The sequence below is a fragment of the Lynx canadensis genome, chromosome C1 (assembly GCF_007474595.2).
Source record: "Lynx canadensis isolate LIC74 chromosome C1, mLynCan4.pri.v2, whole genome shotgun sequence".
Taxonomy (NCBI): Eukaryota; Metazoa; Chordata; class Mammalia; order Carnivora; family Felidae; genus Lynx; species Lynx canadensis.
Genome location: NC_044310.1, coordinates 126,792,016 through 126,814,737, shown reverse-complemented (window position 1 = coordinate 126,814,737; position 22,722 = coordinate 126,792,016). Strand labels below are relative to the sequence as shown.

Genomic DNA, 22,722 nt, shown 5'->3' with positions numbered 1-22,722 from the left:
TGGTGCACTGGCTTGGCAGTAGCAGTCCTGAAAGTCTGGGGTTCCAATAAGAAGAAGGACCAGAGGAGGGCTGGTTTGAGAGCCCACCCCAGACGCCTTTGTACCCTCTGTCCCTTAGCTCCCACTGACCCAAGAAAGACGAGGGGTTCTGTATAAAGATGACAAGGATGCCTCGGTCTTGTGTAAATAAAGGCCATCAGGCCTCAGGTATCAGGTGTAAGCAGGGGAACTGCTCTGTGCTTGCGTGTCCCCTTCCATTACCCATCCCTCTGATATCTCACCTTTGCCTCACTCTGCTTCCTCTTATTCATGTCCCCATTTCACTTCAGCTTGCACATGGCCCTAGTGGGCACCTCACTAAAACCTTCATGTCTAAGACCCATAGCTCATGGACCATCTTCTCTGTGCCTCTTAGTTCAAATTCTTGACAGTGAATCTGACTGGGGGCCCATGGATCAGGAGATCACTCCTGGTCCAGTTGGGTCAAGGGAAAGGTGGATTCTGTTAAGGCATCAGGGGCTGAGGATCTACTAGAGACTCTGCAGGAAGGGTCTGAGGGCCACATTCCTGGGTGTCCTGACATCCATCCCAGTCACCCTATAAGGCAGAGTATGGTATAAGTCAGTAGTGCCCTTTTTACTACCTGTAACCAGTACTGAGCTGACTTCACAGACCTCCTGACACTCATCCATAGATACCACTTAATAACCCTCACCCTAACTCATTTTTTGATGGCATACCGATCACTATTCTTAAGTTCCATCCTTTTCTAAATGGCTAAAATGGTCAATTTTATGTTGATGCATAGTTTACTACAATTTAAAAAATTCCATCCTTTTCTGATGTCTGAGTTCTTCTAAATCAATTGTTCTCCATGTGTGGTCTCCAGACCAGCAGCATCAGCCTCACCTGGGACCTTGTTAGACATTCAAATCCTTGAGCCCTATGTCAGATGCACTGGATCAGAAACTGTGAGGTGGGCCCAGCAATTTGTGCTTTACAAGCTCTGCAGGTGATTCTGATGCACACGGAAGTTTGAGAACCACTGTTCTAAGTAGGTGGAAATCACTTCTGACCTCCTTAGTTCTTTAGTCCATGGCATTTTCCAGGGAGCTTAGAACAATTGCTTGGAGTTTGGGTGTGTTGTATATATAAGGAAAACGATTGATGGCAATCATGCATATTGTTGGTTGGACTTCAGGGAGAATTAATTAAACTTCTTCTTTTACAGCCATAAATAAAAGCCAAGCGATCACCATTGGGTTTGATCTCAATACTTTCCTGAGCTGTTCAAGTTCCAAGAAAAGGTAATGTTAGATTTCCTGCTGAAGTATCAATAGCTGATATTTGCAGAATATTCTTTCATATGTGTGATCTCATGGGACTGTTGCCATTTGCCTCTTGCCAGTGATTTTATCATGGCTGTTCTGTAGGCGAGAGATAAAGGCTCAGAGGGGATGGCAGAGAGAGACTGTCTCCCATTGCATCTTACCCGGGGCCCACATGGTCCTGCATCCTCTCTTGTCATTCTGCACTGGTGACCTTTGCAGTTTGTCCAAGTGTACACAATGAGTAGAGCTGGTATCTGAACCCCTGTCTTCTAATTTAAGATCTTGTTGGAGACAACCTGAGTTTGTGGAACAGCAGCCTGGGTTAAACATATATCTGACCACCCCACTGAAGTTACATGTTCTGAGTAAGTGAGGTTAGTTCTGTATACCTGTTTCCTCATGTGATATGTAAAACATCTTCCCCTCGAGGAGATAGCATAGGTAGGAGATTGAACTGTTGCAGTGGGGTAGAAACCTAACTCAGTGGTGTTCTAAGAAGAGGTTGTTTTTGGTTTTTGTGGGTTTTTTTTTTTTTTTTTTTTTACTTTTTTATTTCCTTAAGTAATCTCTATACCCAATGTGGGGCTTGAATTCATGACCCTTCAAGATAAACAGTCACAGGCTCTACCAACTGAGACAGCCAGGCATACCCTAAGAAGAGAGGTTTTAATTTATGTGGGGTTGCAAATAATTTCTTACCAAAATTATGGCTAAAATACCAAAATTTGTAAATGGCATACTTTAAAAAAAAGTTAGAGCAGGTTGTAGGTTACCCCCATAATGACCCTCTCACAACACTCAGAATCCGACGTGCTTCCCAAGTGAGCATGAAAAGGATGGTGTGGACTCCTGAAATCATTGTTGCACTATATGCTAACTAATTTGGATGTAAATTAAAAAAAAATTAAAAATAAAATTTAAAAAATAAAATAAAATAAAACCTAAAAGACAAAAAAGACGTGGGCCAACCACGTACAAATGACATCCTCTCTCCACATGACAAACCTAAAAGACAAAAACCTAAAAGGATGGTGTGGAAACCAGGAGATGGTTGTTTCCCAGAAACGTCAGCCTTCCATGGGTATGTTACACATGTGAGCTTCATGCACCATGCATTGACGAAAGACAAAGACTGGAAAGAATCATTTGGCTTCCCAGACTTTGAGCTAGAGCTCTCCTTACCCTACCTCAGACTGCTAGAAAAGCTCTGTCCAGGGTCACTCACTCAGTTGCTACCATCTTCTTGTGCTTTTCCTCTCCTAGCACTTGCGTATCTCAATCTGTTGTTCAGTCCTCTCAACTCACTTCAAGCTCTGCCGGTTAAACCAACAGACCCCGAGTGGCTGCTACTGTCAGGCTTTGTGCTGGGAGTATGAATGGTAGAAAGAGCAGATAGGTCAAAAGTGCTCCCTGACCACACTCAGAGTCAGCTGAGGATTACTGGGCTATGTCTTTTCAGAAAATAGAACTCAAGAGGCCATAATGAAAGGGTTACCCAGAAAGCTCAGTAATTATAAAACCACAAGATGCCACATGATATCAGCTCCAAGGTTCTGCCTCTAAACTTGGCCTGAGGCAAAGGTCCAACACTGGCTGACATTAAACTAACAGCCGGGGATCCTCATTCAGGGGGATGTTGGTGGAGAGTCTGCTGGGGGCCAGGGCAGATTGAGGGGGGTTCCAATAGGAGTAACATCCTTTTCTCTTTGAGAACCTTAGACCTTGGAGGGGAAGCAGAGTGGCCCACAAATGACTCTAATACCAGATTGTGGCAGAAGACAAAGCATTGCTCCCCAGAAGGGGGAGAAAGAGCATTATCTGGGATGCTCTGAGGTGGCTGGGGGCAGGGGAGGGATAGCTGAAGGAGGGCTACCTGCAAGGCCTGGGCATAGAAACTGAGGCTATGCTAAATCTCTTGAGAGACACTCAGTATACTCATATTGAGTATGTTAAATCTCCTCCCAAGTTAGGTAAACCTGAACTTCCAGCATTAAAGCTTTTAGAGCAAATTGAGGGATGGTTGGCTGGTTCAGTCAGAAGAACATGTAACTCTTGATCTCAAGGTTGTGAGTTCTAGATCCATGCTGGGTGAAGAGATTATACATACATACATAAGCAAATAAAAAAGCAAATGAATAATTAAGCAGTCCTTTAGAGCAAATTGTATTTTATCCAGGGACTGTTTGTTTCTTTCCTCAAGACTTCATTTCTTCCAAGCCAGGAGGACAATCAGGATCAGGAGTTTTAGGTCAGAGTAGCTGAGTCTGTTCATTGAGTGGGTGTCACCTGTGTCCCTGGTTGTGCTCCAGAGACCTGTATATATCATGGATAATCCATAACTATAGATCACCCCCCACCCCCACTGCTGTTTTAGCAAATGTGAGTTCGTTGATGCTTCGTAAAATAGGAGGTACTTAAGTTTGGAAGACCCAGATTTCTCTCCATTGGACAGAGGTCCCTCTGCAATGTCCCCGTCACTTCTACCAATTTTGTGCTCTGGGCTAACCACGTACAAATGACATCCTCCCTCCACATGATGGCCATTGGACAGGAGATGCCCTTGTACTGCACCCCCTTCCGCCATCCCCCTGCAATTCCCCCTCCAGACCAAACACATCCACCTTCACCAACCCTTCCTCAACATTGCCCTCTGCTGGTGTAACTGCCACATGCTCTCTTACAGTGCCTTCCAGCCTGCAGGCCAGGACTTGGAGATTGGTAAACCAATTTAGGGTTTGTTTTGAAACATGAGAAGAAAATGTTTTATTAAAAAAAGAAAGGAAGAGGGGCGCCTGGGTGGTTCAGTCGGTTAAGCGTCCGACTTCAGCTCAGATCATGAACTTGCGGTTTGAGTTCAAGACCCGCATCAAGCTCTGTGCTGACAGCTTGGAGCCTGCTTCTGATTCTGTGTCTCCCTCTCTCTCTGCCCCTCCCCTGCTTATGTTCTGTCTCTCTCTGCCTCTCAAAAATAAATAAATGTTAAAAGAAAATTAAAAACAAAAAAGGAAGGAAGGAAAGACAGAAGGAGAGAAATGGACTAGAATAAAATAGAAAATAGAGTGCATTCATGTAAGGATAGCACTTTTACAGTATGTTTTATTTCAAATATATATATTTATATGAATTTATATATATGAAATATTTAAAAATATATAAATGTCTACACATCTACAAATACAGGGATATGTGGTTAAAAGCACAGACTGTATTCTACAGTTTGTAAACTATGTGATTAAGGAGAAGTTCTCATTAAAAAAAAAAACAAGATGTGGGTTCATTTACATTACAAAGGCTGGAGATGGATGATCTACAGTAGGTACAATCATCAGGAATCCAGGCTTCTGCCTTAATTTTTGTCATCCCTAACAAGGCTTCCACCTTATTGTCCAGCATGACTGCATGAGCTCCTGCCATTGTGTCCATAATCCAGGCAGCATGAAGGAGAAAGGAGGTTGTAGCTGGTGTTAATATTTAGCTGATGCACATCAGTAGAGCTACACCAGTAATTCAGTTATTGAAATACTTTCTTCCATACCAGCTGACAAACAGGTGCTGGTCCCCTGATGCCCAGAATATACTCATTTCTTTGACTCTCAATCTCCTTCTCTATAGGATACGGTTAAATAACTGTAGTCCTTATCTAATAAATTCGTGAAAATTAATGGAGAGACCTACATTCATATCACAGTGGCCAGCACAGAATCAAGGCATAATGAGTTAAAGCCATCATTATGATTACCTATGTTTTATAAACAGTAAGAAGAAAAAGCATGGCATCAGAACTAAAGACAGTATTTGAGGACAAGCTAATACACAGAACGGTAGGCTTGGCACAGTGTTTGGAGTCCTGCAGAAGCAATAATAACTCACCTAAGAAGAGGCAATAATAGTAATTTTCCCATCTACCAGGCACTTGTGTGGCTTTTGACTCAGTGCTTCTCAAACCTTTACTAATTACACACATTGCCGCCATCCATCAGTCTGGGGGCGCAGGTAACCCGCAGGGTCATTACTCACCGTGTCCTTTCCGTCTTTCGGATCCCGCAGCGGGCCCTGCTCTCGGACAGACAGCGCGCCCCTCCAGACCGCCGTGCAGCCTGCCCTAGGGACCGCAGCACGTTCCTCCTCGCCGCGGGGCTCCGCCTACCGGAGAGTCTGGGGAACATTTGCCAACCAATCCACGGCCGAAAGGGACGCTTTCCTGCGGGAGGATTTCCCCGAAGGTTTCCTCTGGGGCGTCTCCACCGGAGCCTTTAACGTGGAAGGAGGCTGGGCCGAGGGCGGAAGAGGGCCGAGCGTCTGGGACCACCTGGGTCGCCGGCACGCCTCCGAGGGCGCAGCAACACCGGAGGTGGCCAGTGACAGCTACCACAAGGTGGACACCGATGTGGCCCTGCTTCGCGGCCTCCAAGCTCACGTCTACAAGTTCTCCATCTCCTGGTCCCGCATCTTCCCCACGGGGCTCGGGCCCGGACCCAGCCGCCAGGGCGTCGCCTACTACAGCAGGCTCATCGACAGCCTGCTGGACGCGCACATCCAGCCCATGGCCACGCTCTTCCACTGGGACCTGCCCCAGGCCCTGCAGGAGCGCGGCGGGTGGCAGGACGACAGTGTGGTGGACGCCTTCCTGGACTACGCGGCTTTTTGCTTCGCCACCTTCGGGGACCGCGTGAAGCTGTGGGTGACCTTCCATGAGCCGTGGGTGATGAGCTACGCGGGCTACGGCACGGGCCGACACGCACCGGGCATCTCCGACCCGGGCGTGGCCTCTTTCAAGGTACTTCTCGTCCTTGCAGTGCCGCCTCACTGGAGGAGAATTTGGCTGGGAGAAAGTCATTGTCTCTTCCAGTCAGAATGCGTTTACTTTTTGTGCTTTAAAGGAAGCCAGAGGGAGGGAAGGCACCATAAATCGTTAATCACCTTATTTTGTCCAAATACTGCTGGCACTTTGATAAGTTATTACATCCTTGGAACAGTGCTGGTGGATGAGGGAACTGGGGCTCAGAGAGGAGAAACTGTTTCCTGATGGCATCGCTACAGGGTCAGCAGTTTGAAGCCAGAATCTGAGCCCGAGTCTGCTTGATTTTCCTTGTCATCCAGGACTCTTAGTTGCATGGGACAGAAAAACCAAGCCAGACAGACTTAAGCCAAGTGGGAGTCCATCAGCTCGGGAAACTGAAAAGTCTGGGCTTTAATATGATTTTTTTTAATGTTTATTTATTTTGGGAGAGTGAGAGAGAGCATGAGTTGGGGAGGGGCAGAGAGAGAGAAAATCCCAAGCAGGCCCCAAGCTGTCAGCACAGAGCTGGGGGGGGGGGGGGGCTCGATCCAACTAACAGTGACATAATGACCTGAGCTGAAATCAAGAGTCAGAGGCTCAACCAACTGAGCCACCCAGGCATCCCTGAAAAGTCTGGGTTTTAGCTGGTCAGAGTGGAGCTTGATCAGATCCCAAACAATGCCACTAGTACTCAATTTCTCTTCTTGCCCCTCCTTGTTGGTTTTCTACTTGGGCTGCTTGGTAACCAGATGGTAGCAGCCATGCTCTCCTATTTCAAGACCAGCAGGAAAGAAAGCTTACCTCTCTTCTGGCATTCCCAGCAAACGTGTCCCTGTGCCTTATGCTTGCTGCATGGGTTGCATGCCCATCCCTGAACCAATCACTACGTTTAGGCTGGGAAAATGTTGTGCAGTGACTGGTCTGGGTCCGGGTCTCAGCTCTACCCCTCCACACATTGGCTGAGAGGTGGGGAGGTGGAAAAGGAAAAAGGGTTTGGCTTTCCAGAGGGTAGGCAGGGTATCATTTCCATAAGAAGGGGATGTATATACTGGAGACAAAATTTTAAGTAGCTTAATATGGGCCCTTTCCATCATTTCTTTTTTTGCTCAAAGCTCCCAGAAAACTCACCAGCTTTCCCTGACATCCATATTCAGGATGCACATGTTAGCCTGGCTTTCCCCTGCCACATCTTGGGTTCTGTTCTGAAATAGGAGTCTTTGCCTTGCCCTATGCTAGGTGTTAAGGAGGATGCATGACCCATATCCTCAAGATTTAATACTTTTTGGAGATGATACAAATAAATACACATAAGAAAATTAGAGAACAATCCAAAATGTCCACACTCAAAATGAGCTAAAATCAATGACTTGATGAAATGCCAAAAATTAGAGTGAAGTCAAAGCTTCCACTCTGCTTTTGTTCAACAAGAGCATACACACCAAGAGAGAACACTCCTCAAAATGGAAGGTTTGAACCTTTCTGTTTGTCTCCTTGTTGTAAAACTCATCCCAACCTCTTCTCGTGGCTTCTTATCCCTACAACTGTGTCTCCTGGAAAGTCCACACCACCTTTCTCCTTCAATTCTTGCTTTGATTCATTAGTTAAAACAGTATAATACCATTAAGGGAAGATTGCAAAGAAAACAGTTCACTCATAATTTGGCCCATATGTCCTTCCAGTCCTTGCATTCACAGTGTACTCACAGAGTGCACTAAATTCAGTGCCTTTTTAAAATTTTTTTTAATATTTATTTATTTTTGAGACAGAGACAGAGCATGAACAGGGGAGGGTCAGAGAGAGAGGGAGACACAGAATCCGAAGGAGGCTCCAGGCTCTGAGCTGTCAGCACAGAGCCCGACGCGGGGCTCGAACTCACAAACCGTGAGATCATGACCTGAGCCGAAGTCGGACGTTTAACCGACTGAGCCACCCAAGCACCCCTTAGTACATTTTTTCAAGTAGACTTTATTTTTTTAATGTTTATTTATTTTGAGAGGGGGAGAGAGAGAGAGAGAGAGAGAGAGAGAGAGAGAGAGGTGGGGGAAGGGCAGAGAGAGAGAATCCCAAGCAGACTCCATGCTGACAGTGCTGATGCAGGGCTCAAACCCACAAACCATAAGATCATGACCTGAGCCAAAATCAAGACATCAGATGTTTAACTGATGGAGCCACCCAGGCGCCCCAAGTAGACTTTATTTTTTACAGTGGTTTTAAGTCCACAGCAAAATTGAACAGAAGTTACGTAGATTTTCCATATACCCTCTGCTCCCACGCGTGCACATTTTGACATCCCCCACCAGCATGGTACATTTGTTATGATGATTGAACCCACACTGGCTGTCATAATCACCCTAGTGCCCATTTCTTGTCTGACATGTCATTAACACCTTTCCATGTTCTTACATGGCCACAATGACTGGTTTTGCTAGTTGTTTCATATTCTGCTGAGCCCCCTGCCTGATGCTGACTCAGTTAGAAGGCACACATTCCTGCCTTTTGGAAAGAAGCACAGTTTGCCATTGGAGTTTAGGACCCTGTTAAGGATTAACATTTGCAACATGAGAAGCAGTGAGGAGTTTGACTTCCTAAGGCATATTTTGATCTGAAAGTCTTCAAGAGTAAGTGTCATTATCTTCAGATGACAAAAATGAAAAAGGAAAGGATGATAAGCAACAGCAATCTCCCTCCTACACCCCAAGTGTCTGCTTGGTGCTCTATATACATGATCTTATTTAGTCCTCCTAAATGAATGCATAATTACCACTTCTTGCATACAAGGAAACTGAATGAGAAGCAAGTTAGTGACAAAGTCAAGATTTAAGTCTAGTTTTGTTACACTCCAGACCCTGCTTTTGCCCGTTTTCCCATGGCACTCTGCCAAGGAAAGCTGTTAACTTTTATAAGACCTTGAGTTAAGTCTACAAAGAGATTCCTGGTCATGGGTTTTCTTTCTAGATTTCATTAAGTGGAAAGAGCAGGTAGGTTAGAAAGAATTGTCCCATCCCTTCTGTGTCAAATAAAATGACCGTCCCAAATTCGTTGTTGATGAATTATTCAATAAGCACTTACTAAGAACAAAGTCAGAATAGCATCATGGGGGACAATACAGGCCTAGAGTCAGGCTTCTTACATTCTACACCTCTCTAGATCTTGTTCCCCTCATCTGTATAGTGGTAATAATAATTATACTGTCACACAAGACTGTTGGGAGGAGCTTATGAGAGAATTCATTAACAATTTTTTACTGTGAAATATGGTTATTGATGCTACTGCTATTGACCTGTTGATGGTGATGTTGACTTGTTGATGTTATTGGCTGTTGATATTGCTGGCATTTGTGTTGATGATGTTGATGTCAACATTGTCCATGTTGATTTACTGACATTGTTAGCATCAATCTTAACTACTTTTTGATATTGTTGACTTGTTGATATTGGCATTGACTTGCTGATGACTTCCTGATGTTGTTGACACTGGTGCTGTTATTGATGTGGACATTTTCATTGTGGCTATTTTATTAACATTGGTAACATTATTGACATTCGTATTAACTTGTTGTAGACTTGTTATTGGCTTGTGGTTGTTGTTGGCTTTGCTATTAGTTGTTATTAAGCACTGTATTTCTTTCTTTTTTTTCCTCACAAGGTGGCTCACTTGGTCCTTAAGGCTCATGCCAGAGTTTGGCACCACTATAATAGCCACTATCGTCCACAGCAGCAGGGACGTGTGGGCATTGTGTTGAACTCAGACTGGGCAGAACCTCTGTCCCCAGAGAGGCCTGAGGACCTGAGTGCCTCTGAACGCTTCTTGCACTTCATGCTGGGCTGGTTTGCACACCCCATCTTTGTGGATGGAGACTACCCTGCTGCCCTGAAGGCCCAAATCCAACAGATGAACCAACAGTGCCCCAGTCTTGTGGCCCAGCTCCCTGAGTTCACCGAGGCAGAGAAGCAACTCCTGAAAGGCTCTGCTGATTTTCTGGGTCTGTCTCATTACACTTCTCGCCTTATCAGCACGGCCCAACAAGATTCCTGCATCCCTAGCTATGACACCATTGGAGGCTTTTCCCAACATGTGGACCCTGCATGGCCCCAGACCTCATCCCCTTGGATTTATGTGGTGCCCTGGGGTATAAGGAGGCTATTGCAGTTTGTATCTTTGGAATACACAAGAGGAAAAGTTCCGATCTACCTGGCTGGGAATGGCATGCCCATAGGGGAGACTGAAGATCTCCTTGAGGATTCCTTGAGAGTAGACTACTTCAATAAATATATCAATGAGGTGCTCAAAGGTAAGAATGGTGGATATGCTGGTGATTGGAAGGTGGGTGGTACTTCTCCAAGTCTTCAGATTTCTGTTTAATGAGACAAAGACAGTCTCCTAAGAAAATGAAGCCAAAAAGTAGTGTTAGTAGTAATAGCATGAGTCCTTCATATCAGCCTCCTAGCTGTTTCCCCCAGAAGCCTCAAGTGTTTGTTCCTATGTTCTTATTCCCTATAATGCCGCCTCCTACCCTCTGCCCATTTGAGTCCTATCCATTGATCAAAGACTCATCATCTTTTAACACATTCATTTAACAAATATTTATTCAGTGCCTGTTATGTACTGCACATTGCACAAGACAGTAAGGGTAAAATATTGAGCAAATATCATCTTTTCCCATAGTACCCTCAGAGTTTACAGAGGGTCACAGACAGAAAATTGTAATAAAGGATGCCAATGGCATTATAGGAGGGGACTCCAACCCATTAAATCTTCCCTCGTTGTTCTGGCCACATTCATCTCCATCTCCTTAAGTCAGCTATAAAATCTACATTCCACATAATTCACTTTGATCCCATTAATTCATATCGACTGCACCAGTCTTACCTAACATAGTTTCATACGTCTTTTTAAATTTTTTAAAAGATTTTTTTAATATTTATTTTTGAGAGAGAAAGAGAGTTTAATATTTTTTAATGTTTATTTTTGAGAGAGAGAGACAGAGCACGAGCAGGGGAGAGGCAGAGAGAGAGGGAGACACAGAATCCGAAGCAGGCTTTAGACTCTGAGCTGTCAGCACAGAGCCCGATGTGGGGCTCGAACTCATGAATCATGAGATAATGATGTGACACAAAGCTGTGAGATCATAACCAACTGAGCCACCCAAGCACACCTAAATTTTTTTATTTTAATTCTAGTATAGTTAATACACAGTGTTATATTTGTTTCAGGTGTACAATATAGTGATCTGACAATTCTATTCATTGCTTAGTGCTCATTATGATAAGTGTACTCATAATTTCCTTCACCTATTTAACCCCCCCCCTCCACCCCTCCTCTCTGGTAACCATCAGTTTGTTGTCTATGGTTAAGAGTCGGCTTCTTGGTTTATCTCTTTTATTCTTTGTTCATTTGTTTTGTTTGTTCCACACATGAATGAAATCGTATGGTATTTGTCTTTCTCTGACTTCACTTAGCATTTTATCATCTAGATGCATCCATATTGTTGCAAATGACAAGATTTCATTTTTTTTTATGGCTGAGTAATGTTCTATTATATATAAATACCACATCTTCTTTATCCATTCATCTATTGATGGACACTTGGGCTGCTTCCATAATTTGATTATTGTAATTAATGCTGCAGTAAACAGAGTGCCTATATCTTTTCAAATTAGTATTTTTGTATTCTTTGTAAATACCCAGTAGTGGAATTACTGGATCACATCATAATTCTATTTTTAATTTTTTTTTTTGAGGAACCTCCATACTGTTTTCCACAGTGACTACACTAAGTTGCATTCCTACCAATGGTGCATGAGGGCTCCTTTTTCTCCACATCCTCACCAGCACTTATTATTTCTTATGGTTTTGATTTTAGCTATTCTGACAAGCATGAGGTGATATTTCATTGTAGTTTTGATTTGCATTTCCCTGATGATTAGTGATGTTGAACATCTTTTCATGTGTCCTTTGGCCATCTGGATGTCATCTTTGGAGAAATGTCTGCTTGTGTCTTTGGCCCATTTTTTACTTGGTTTATTTGTTTTTTAGGTGTTGAGTTGTATCAGTTCTTTATGTTTGGGATATTAATCCTTTATTGGATATGTTATTTTCAAATATCTTCTCCCATTCCAGAGGTTGTCTTTTAGTTTTGTTGATTGTTTCCTTCATTGTGAAAAAGCTTTTTATTTTTATGTAGTCCCAATAGTTTATTTTTGCTTTTGTTTCCCTTGCCTCAGGACACATATCTAGAAAGATGTTGATATGGCTGATGTCAGAGAAGTTACTGCCCGTGCTCTCTTGTAGGATTTTTACGGTTTCAGATCTCACATTTAGGTCTTGAATCCATTTTGAGTTTATTTTTGTGTATGGTGTAGAAAATTGGTCCACTTTCATTCTTTTGCATGTAGCTGTTCAATTTTCCCAACACCATTTGTTGAAGACTATCTTTTCCCCATATGTCTTTTTATTCCAAGTAAAAAGGAATGGCAAATAATTTTCATCTCCTATATCAGCACTAATCAAGTGATATATGGCTAGTCACCTGCCTAGAGGGCTATTCTGAGAAGATTTCAAGGCCTTGTGTAGATTCAGAGAGAAAGAGTTGACTAGCAATACCTACCCTGGGCACTACAGTTAGGAATGGAGACACCTTAGGGAGTGGAGGCCTCAGTGTTCATGAGGCCAGACACCCTCTCTTTTACTTTGCTTGTGTTCTCAGCATCAAGGGTACAATTCTGTAATCTTCACAATCTTGGAATCCCTCTAGGACATATCTCAAGAGATCTTTGAAACAGCGTTGTTAAGAAAATAGGGGCAGAGATCATCCTCCTGGGACCGTTGTGAAAACTGATGCTCTGAGAGATTACATGGTGTGCCCAAACAGCCAGTGAGTGAAACCACAGGCCTTTCTATCACTGGCTCATCAATACCCACTAACCTATGAAGCTTCTATTCATTTTTGTTTCTAGAGCCTTTTACAGCCTGGGACAAAGTAGGTGTTTACTAAATTATTCATTGAATGAATAAATGAATTATATAAAATAAATGAATTGCCAGCCTCTTATATAGTCAATGTTTGTTGAGAGGCTGTGTAATCTGATAAAAATAGGGCTTAATACTTTGCTGGTTCCCAGTTTGAGCCCAAAGCCATTGCTTTACTTTGACACTGGTTTTTGGTTGACTCACTAGATGCTTTTTTTTATTCTCTCACAGTTCTGCAGGCCAGAAGTCCACAATGGAGATGCTGGTAGGGCCACTCTCCCTCCAAAGTCTCCAGAGGAGACTCTTTGCTTGCCTCTTTCAGCATCTGGTGGCTCCAGGCATTTCTTGGCTGTTGGCTGCATTGCCCCAATCTCTGCCTCCATCTTCGTGGAGACCTTCTATCTTTCTCTTTTAAGGGTGCTTGTCATTGGATTTTGGACTCACCCAGTTAATGCAGGATGATCTCATCTTAAGATCCTTAACTTAATTACATCTACAAAGACCTCTTTTCCAAATAAGATTACATTAACTGGTACCAAGTTAAGATTTGGACATATCTTTTTGGGGACCACCATTCAGCTTACTATACCAGGAAATACCTTACTGTAGGCGTTATTTCTCTTTTTTAAGAGGGGATGTGTGATCATTTTATGTCAGTATTGCTAGACATAAGGAAAAACAAAAGTATATTTTAAATATTAAATGATTTATGCATTCTATAAAAAAACAAGGAATCCTGGCAGTAGCAGATGGGACACATGCTTGTATTCATTTTGAGGCAGGGATGGCCTTCTGGATTGAGGTTTATGACCATAGATGTGGCCTGATGATTTGTGGGCATCTTGTGGATTCTCTTTTATTCATTCTGAGGAAAAAGGGTTAACATTTTTGGGGTAACCTAAATCCCCTCCAAAACATGCATATGAAAAGGAAAACCTTTAAATAGCAACATCAGTAACAGAGACTATTTTTTTTTATTTTATTTATTTTTATTTTTTATTTTTGAGAGAGGGAGAGAAAGCATGAGTGCAAGCAGGGGAGGGGCAGAGGGAGAGGGAGAGAGGGAAAGAAGCCAGAGCAGGCTCCATCGTCAGCACAGAGCCCAAGGGTGGGGTTCAGGAGGCTCTCTCCTGACCGACTGTGAGATTGTGACCTGAGCCAAAATCAGGAGTCAGACACTTAACCAACTGAGTCACCCAGGTGCCCCATAGAGACTTGAAAATAATCCAAAGTTTTGTTTTTCTGCATAGCTATCAAGGAGGACTTAGTGGATGTTCGATCTTACATCGCTCGTGCCCTCATGGATGGCTTTGAAGGCCCCTTTGGTTACAGCCAGAGGTTTGGACTGTATCATATCAACTTCAATGACAGCAGCAAGCCAAGGACTCCCAGGAAATCTGCCTACTTTTTCACCAGCATCATTGAAAAGAACGGTTTCCTCCCCAAGGCTGTAAAGAGACTGCCACCACCCAGTATAGCAAACTTCCCACGTAAAATCAGAGCCTTCACTTTTCCATCTGATGTGCCCTCCAAAGCTAAAGTAGTTTGGGAAAAGTTCTCCAACCAACCCAAGTTTGAAAGAGATTTGTTCTACCATGGTACTTTCAGAGAGGACTTTCTCTGGGGCGTGTCCTCATCAGCCTATCAGATTGAAGGAGCTTGGAATGCTGATGGCAAAGGCCCCAGCATCTGGGATAACTTCACCCACACACCAGGGAGCAATGTGAAAGGCAATGCCACTGGAGACATCGCCTGTGACAGCTATAACCAACTGGATGCCGATCTGAATATGCTTCGAGCTTTGAAGGTGAAGGCCTATCGCTTCTCTATCTCCTGGTCTCGGATTTTCCCAACAGGGAGAAACAGTTCTATCAACAGACACGGTGTTGATTATTACAACAGGCTGATCAATGGTTTGGTGGCAAGCAACATCTCTCCCATGGTGACACTGTTCCACTGGGACCTGCCCCAGGCCCTCCAGGATATTGGAGGCTGGGAAAATCCTTCCTTGATTGAGTTGTTTAACAGCTATGCAGACTTTTGTTTCCAGACCTTTGGGGACAGAGTCAAGTTCTGGATGACCTTTAATGAGCCCACATACCAGGCATGGTTGGGTTATGGCTCAGGGGATTTTCCTCCAAAGGTGAAAGACCCAGGCTGGGGACCTTACAGAATTGGCCATGCAATCATCAAAGCTCATGCCAGAGTATATCACACTTACGATGAGAAATACAGGCGGGAACAGAAGGGGGTCATCTCTTTGAGCCTCAGTGCACACTGGGCAGAGCCCAAGTCCCCTGAGATCCCGAGGGACGTGGAGGCAGCTGACCGAATGCTGCAGTTCTCACTGGGCTGGTTTGCCCACCCCATTTTCCGAAACGGAGACTATCCCGATGCCATGAAGTGGAAAGTGGGGAACAGGAGTGAGCTTCAACACTTAGCCACCTCCCGCCTGCCAAGCTTCACTGAGGAAGAGAAAAGGTACATCAGGGCCACAGCTGACGTGTTCTGCCTCAATACCTACTCCTCCAGAATTGTGCAGCACAAAACACCCAGGTTAAACCCACCCTCCTATAAAGATGACCAGGAGACAACCAAGGAGGAGGACCCTTCATGGCCTTCCACAGCAATAAACAGAGCTGCACCCTGGGGGACACGAAGACTGCTCAACTGGATCAAGGAAGAGTATGGTGACATACCCATTTACATCACTGAAAATGGAGTGGGGCTGACAAATCCAAAAGTGGAAGATACTGATAGGATATTTTACCACAAAACCTACATCAATGAAGCTTTGAAAGGTATGTGAGAATTCATGTCCCCCTTACAGAATCTTCCAGCATCCATATATCATGTGCCTGACATGGTTTGGCAAAGTGGATTACAAATCATAAACAAGTCTCTCTTAGGCTCTAACTCCATAATTCTTTTCCTGTCGGGGGTTACATATCCCTTTGGAAATCTGAAAAAAAGCCATGGTCATCTACCCAGATGTACACATACAGAGTCCCCATACAAGTATTTTCATGGGTCCATCCATTCATTATTGAGCAACTACTATGTGGCAAGTTCTATTTTAAGTGCAGTGAACAAAAAGATAACTTTCTGTTAACATGGTGCATATGTTATATTCTGGTGAGTTTCATGCACCCCAGAGCAAGAAACTCTTTTCTAAAACACATTTCTATGTGTAACTTCTACAGTGGGCTGAGACTCTTGATTTCAAGCCTGTCCCTTTACCCCAACAAAAGAATTTGGTTTTGCAAAGATTGGTCATTAATACTTGCTATGAGGGCATCAGTGCTGGCAAAAAAAGAAGGTGCTCTGTCCATCTGGGCATACATTAATTGTGGGTACGAGTTAATGGTTTAGGACTACTGTTTTAAGTGATGTGCCAGTACTTGTCTAGGGTTCTTGAGAACCTCACCCTCCAGGTGTAAAGCTCTTCTCTGCTCACTTTGGAATGTTCCCAGCCTACCGACTTGATGGTGTAGACCTTCGAGGGTATTCTGCATGGTCTCTGATGGACAACTTTGAGTGGCTGAATGGCTACACAGTCAAGTTTGGACTGTACCATGTTGATTTCAATAACACGAACAGGCCTCGCACAGCAAGAGCCTCCGCCAGGTACTACACAGAGGTCATCACCAACAACGGCATGCCGCTGCCCAGGGAAGACGAGTTTGTCTATGGACAGTTTCCCGAGGGCTTCATCTGGAGTGCAGCTTCTGCCGCATATCAGGTGAGAAGTTCGGGGCAGTTCAACGACAGCTATTGCAGACCTACTATGTGCCAGGCTGTGGGCTTGGTGCTAGGAGGGCAGGCAAGAACAGGGGATTGCCACAGACCTGGAGCGGGAAAGTATGGGTGCCGTATACGGAATCTGGGAGGTCCTCTCCATGGACAGACCAGCTTCCTCACATCCCCCAATTCAGGCAGACTCGTGGCTGCTTGGGCTATGCTGAGAGGGACGTAGGCAGGCAAAATGGAGCAGGTGGACCTGGGCACAAACACTTAGGCAGAGACCCGCAAACCAGAAGATTGTCTGCTGGAATATGTTCGTTTCTCACCTAGTCTCTTCCGAGCAGGCAGTTTGCTCAGAATGGCTGTCACGTGGGCCTGGGCTTGTTTTGATGTCCTGGCAGCATTTATACTGTAACCTTATTCATGCCAAAATAAGCTCAATAATACAGAAAATACGAGGGTTTTCGTTTTTTCACAGAAAAAGATAAAAAGCAAAGAGTCACTTGCCCAGGCAGCTAGTGGAGGTCCCTGCTTTACATCTTCTGCCTCCATTCATTTTCTTTGAAGAAGGAGTGGAGGCTCTGTGTTCCCTGCGGACCCTGGGCAGAGCCAGTGCTGTGAGCTGACCTGACTCTGGGTGTGCTTGTCCCTTGGGTTTCCTTCTAGTCAGCCACAGCTGCTGAAGATGTTTTTGAGGGGGGTGAGGGTGAGCTGCTCCCAGATGGCTGCACTACCAGGTCACAATGAAGTCTCAGACTAAATTAAGCTATGTCCAGACATTTATTAACTACATGTACAAACACAAAACCTGTTCGTGTATCCTATTCTGTGGACTGGAGGAAACCCCAATTCTTGGTCCTCTTCGGTGCTCTGGCCAACACTTTACATGAAAGAAACACTTGAGGACATGCCAGGGTTTCAGAGACAGTGTTCTGTTACTGTTACTGCGGGCAAACAGAGTCCTCTGTAGCAAGGTTTCCCCAATTTGGCCTGATTAACATTTGCATGGATAATTCTTTGTTGTGGGGCTTTCCTGTGCACTGTAGGATGTTAAGCAGCATCCCTGACCTCTACCCACTAGAGGTCAGCAGATTCCTCCCCAAGTTGTAACAACTAAAAATGCCTGTAGACATTTGCTAAATGTCTCTTCGGGGACAAAATATTTCCTGGGTGAAAACCACTATCCACAGGTTTACAGCTGGACACAGGAAGGGTTAGGAATTCATTCTAGGGCACAGGTGGCAGACCTTGTAGGATTCTTAAACACTGTCCATGCAAGGGAAAAGGAGTGTCCTTGAAAAGCTTTTAGCCAACCCGCATCTTGAATGATTAAACTGGCATTAGCAAGCACCCATTTCTATTCATTAGACAGCAGGCACAATTGTCACCATTTGAAACATTATGTGGTCTAATTAGCAAAGAGTTAAGTGTGAATCAAGAATTGATTAGAAGGGCTTATACTGTGGCCTTCCTGATTAGATACTACCTGATTGTGCATTCTTTTTTTTTTAATTTTTTTTTTTAATGTTTATTTATTTTTGAGACAGAGAGAGAGCATGAACAGGGGAGGGGCAGAGAGAGAGGGAGACACAGAATCTGAAACGGGCTCCAGGCTCTGAGCTGTCAGAGCTGTCAGCACAGAGCCCGTCGCAGGGCTCGAACTCACGGACCACGAGATCATGACCTGAGCCGAAGTCAGACGCTTAACCGACTGAGCCACCCAGGCGCCCCTATTGTGCATTTTTTTTAAAACCTTTTATTTGGAAATCCTTTTGAACACAGAGAAAAGTTGAAGAAATAGTAGAGGACTCCTGTATATCCTTTCCCCATATTTCTCAACTGCTAAAATTTTACCATTTGCCATATTTTCTGTGTGTGTGTATGTGCACACACATATATATAGTATATATATGAAACTGATTTTATCACTTGAATAAGAAAGTGTTTACCAGGTTTCTCTACCATAAAATTAAGTATTTTATAGTTATAAATAATAATTATTTTGTGGGGATCTACTTGGAGACTATATAAATAGCCTTTTCCTCATCAAATTTCACCCGCTAGTTTTAGCAGCTGTTGATAATTTGTGCCTGAATCAGTTATTACTGTGATAGGTGACAAATGGTGATTTTCTAATTTCATGATTCCTCTTATATTTATCAGGGGGCATTCAACAGAAAGGTCAAACTTTGACTTTTCTCATATTTATGCATACTATATAAATATGCATCAGCAGTATGGCTGGATGCAGTCCTATTTTATTCAGTGAGTTATCATATTATTATGTATTTAGATGTTCACATTTTCCACATTTTGCTATGGGGAGTGCCTTTTAGCCAGATCCTGTGTCCTTTTCACATGGCCCATCATTATTTGAGCACTTGCTTAGTTCTTTCTTGTACAAGATGTTCCAGACTCAGCTTATACCTTTTCTGTCCCAGCCCTGTAATCATCCCTTTGTCTAATGAACCCTTTCTCTTACTGGATAGGGGCGTTTAGAAACCAAGATCTAGGTGCTGGATATGCTCACTGCTACTGGGGTGTCGTCATTCTAGAATTCCTCTAGCTAGGAAATTCACATATATACGCACAAAAACACGTGCACTTGTATGTTATTTCTATATCTACCCCATCTCTATGTGGATTAACAACATTTTTTTAATGTTTATTTATTTTTGAGAGAGAGAGCGTGAGTGGGGAAGGGGCAGAGACAGAGAGAGAGATACAGAATCCAAAGCAGGCTCCAGGCTCTGAGCTGTCAGCACAGAGCCCAATGCAGGGCTTGAACTCATGAACCATAAGATCATGACCTGAGCTGAAGTTGGACACTTAACCATCTGAACCACCCAGGCACCCCCTATCTCTATGTAGATTTTAAAACATGAGTTCATACTGATACCTCCAAATCCAATCCGCAGGCTCGATGCTAGCTTTCCCATTGCCCATATTTATATCTCTTTTCTCCAGTGGTGAAAAATCTAGCTCCTAATAGCCTCAACATGGTTACTTATTTCCTTGATCCCCCTGCATTAACTGATCTCTTGCACTGGTACCTTCCTGCTGGCCCTGAGCCCACTTGCATGGGGCTGTGCAGGCCATGCTGGGGTACGTGTTCTTGGTCAGGATGCCAGCAATACCTTAGCTCCATCCAGTCACATAACATCATGGTGTATGTGTTATATTGCTTTAAAGTAAATTATAGGGGCACCTGGGTGGCTCAGTATGTTAAGCGTCCGACTTTGGCTCAGGTCACGATCTCACGATTCATGAGTTCAAGCCCTGCGTCGGGCTCTGTGCTAACAGCTCAGAGCCTGGAGCCTGTTTCAGATTCTGTGTCTCCCTCTTTCTCTCTGCTCCTCCCCTTGTGCTCTCTCTCTCATAAATAAACACTAAAAAGAAGTAAGTTACAGAACTTGTACCTATCATACTACCTAAGCCTGTAAGTAGGCATTTGCCTAGTGGCTTATGGTCACTTTCCCTATAAGGTGGGGGGCGGGGGGAGGGCAGAGGGAGAAGAAGGAGGCACAGAAACTGTGACCCAGGTCCTGATTTGAAATTCTGCCTCCGCAGCTGGCATCAGTGGTATTTGTTTGACTGTGATTGGGGCTGGAGGCATGTGATTGTTCATTCAGACTTTTAGTGCACAGCTGCCATATACCAGACACTGCTACATTAAGTGCTGGGACACCAAGATGAAAGTCACGATGCCTGGGCCTCAGAGTCTCAGGGAAAGTCAGTCAGCAATCCTGTAACTGTGAGATGCAGCGTGACACTGCCAGGATGGACACAAAGTGTGTACAGAAAGCTCTAGGAGTCCAAAAATCAGAGGGTGGCCAGAGAAGTTTCCCAGAGGAGGTGACACTGACATGGGTCCTGACTTGCAGCTCCCCCACTGACAGAAAGGAACTTGTGAGGGCTAGACTGCATGACTTAATTTGACCATGTCTTGTCATCTTGAGATCGAAGGTGCGTGGAGAGCAGATGGCAAAGGACTCAGTATTTGGGACACATTTTCTCACACACCGCTGAAGATTGGAAATGATGACACCGGAGATGTGGCCTGTGACAGTTATCACAAGATTGCTGAGGATGTGGTTGCCCTGCAGAACTTGGCTGTCTCCCACTATCGCTTCTCCATCTCCTGGTCTCGTATCCTCCCGGATGGAACCACAAAATATATCAATGAAGCAGGCCTCAACTACTATGTGCGGCTCATTGACGCGCTGCTGGCTGCCAACATCAAGCCCCAGGTGAGGTTGGGCCCCAGCCAGGGCATTGGTCAAGTCCACATGGGGGAGCCAGCTGGGCCAGGGAGCTCTTTACTGTGTAAACAAAATGCTGTTTTTTAGATTCAGTTTTTGAACTATCAATAAATTCACGTGATGCAGAATTTAAAAAGCATTAAGAGTCCACAGTGAAGATTTACCTTCAGTCTCTGACCCCAAGCCATCCAGTTCCCCTCCTTACAGGCAGTCACGTTTGCTAGGTTCTCATGTCTGCCTTTTGCAGAAGCCAGTCAGGAGACCTATACATGTGTGCGTGTTTGATCCTTTCCCCTCTTTTTTCCTAACGGTCACGTACATGCAGTTTGGTGCTTGCTTTTAACTAATGGTATTTATTTCTTTTTAAAAAATGTTTATTTATTTATTTTGAGAGAGAGAGAGAGATGAGGGGAGGGACAGAGAGAGGGAGAGAGAAAATCCCAAGCAGGCTCCCCACTGTCAGTGCAGGGCCCAATACAGGGCTCAATCCCACGAACCGTGAGATCATGACCTGAACTGAAATCAAGAGTCAGACACTCAATTGACTTAGCCACCCAGGTACCCCCCCTTTTTTTTAAATAGGCTTCATGCCCACTGTGGACCCCAACATCAGGGTTGAGCTCATGACCCTGAGATCAAGACCTGAGCTAAGATCAAGAGTGGAATGCTTAACCAACTGAGCCCTTCACAGTACTTTTTACACGTATTTCCGCAACCATATGTAGCTTCCCTGTTTATTCTTTTTTTAAAAAAAGTTATGTGGAATTGTTTATATCTTACTTCTTGAATTACTTTTCTGTTAATTAACACTCTTCCCTGTGATGTTTCCAATATTTGCCATCTTAACCAATGGTGCAATGAGTAACCACAGGCATACATAATTTTGGGTGGGTGTAAGTTTATCTGTAGGCTGTGGTCCTAGGAGCAGAATTGCTGGGGCAAAAGTGCATGTGTTTTGCAGCCAGGAGTTATTTTTTTTAATGTTTTCACTTATTATTTTTGACAGAGAGAGTGCATGAGCAGGGGAGGGGCAGAGAGAAAGGGGGCCTGATGCAGGGCTCGGACTCACAAACCATGAGATCATGACCTGAGCTAAGTCAGACACACAACCGACTGAGCCACCCAGGCCCCCCAGCAGGAGTTATTATGAGTAATAATACAGAAGCTCACTTGAGAGCTGACTTTGCTGTCACCAAAATTTTTAAATTTTACTTGGGAGCCTAAGAACGTGTCTCCTCTTCACCTGGGCCCTATGTGAGAAAGCGCTGGAGGGCGCTCTTCTATGAAGCTGTGTGTTTTCTCTACTGTACTGGCTGGGATTACATACTGCAGCCAGAACATGATCTCCACATTACCACTTTTTTTTCCCCTCCAAATAAAGTACTATCTGGACTTTTTCCCTCATACCGCTAACGTTGTTAGAGCTAACCAGCCACCTAACACTTACTACCATGAATGCTGAGAGAGAAAATGGCCAGGTGACTGCCCTGAGAGGACAATGAACTTCATTACACATGATTCAGAACTACATCAGAGAGCAAGTAACTCAAGCTCAAACAATCATATAGCCCTTGCAGGCATGGAGACACTGAAGAAAGGAAAAGCGCTGGGCATGGAAAGCTTCAGGGAGGTGTGG

The 22,722-nt window shown here is 44.2% G+C and overlaps 1 protein-coding gene across 1 annotated transcript in view; it reads left to right on the top strand.

Moving 5' to 3' along the window:
* LCT (lactase) overlaps positions 1 to 22,722 on the top strand; it is a 50,566-nt gene that overhangs the window by 16,339 nt on the left and 11,505 nt on the right. Inside the window, exons 5-10 of the mRNA XM_030326500.1 lie at positions 1,232 to 1,307; positions 5,379 to 6,108; positions 9,757 to 10,402; positions 14,331 to 15,881; positions 16,554 to 16,822; positions 20,784 to 21,074. Coding sequence (XP_030182360.1) covers positions 1,232 to 1,307; positions 5,379 to 6,108; positions 9,757 to 10,402; positions 14,331 to 15,881; positions 16,554 to 16,822; positions 20,784 to 21,074 — 3,563 coding nt within the window. The remainder of the gene's footprint in view (positions 1 to 1,231; positions 1,308 to 5,378; positions 6,109 to 9,756; positions 10,403 to 14,330; positions 15,882 to 16,553; positions 16,823 to 20,783; positions 21,075 to 22,722) is intronic.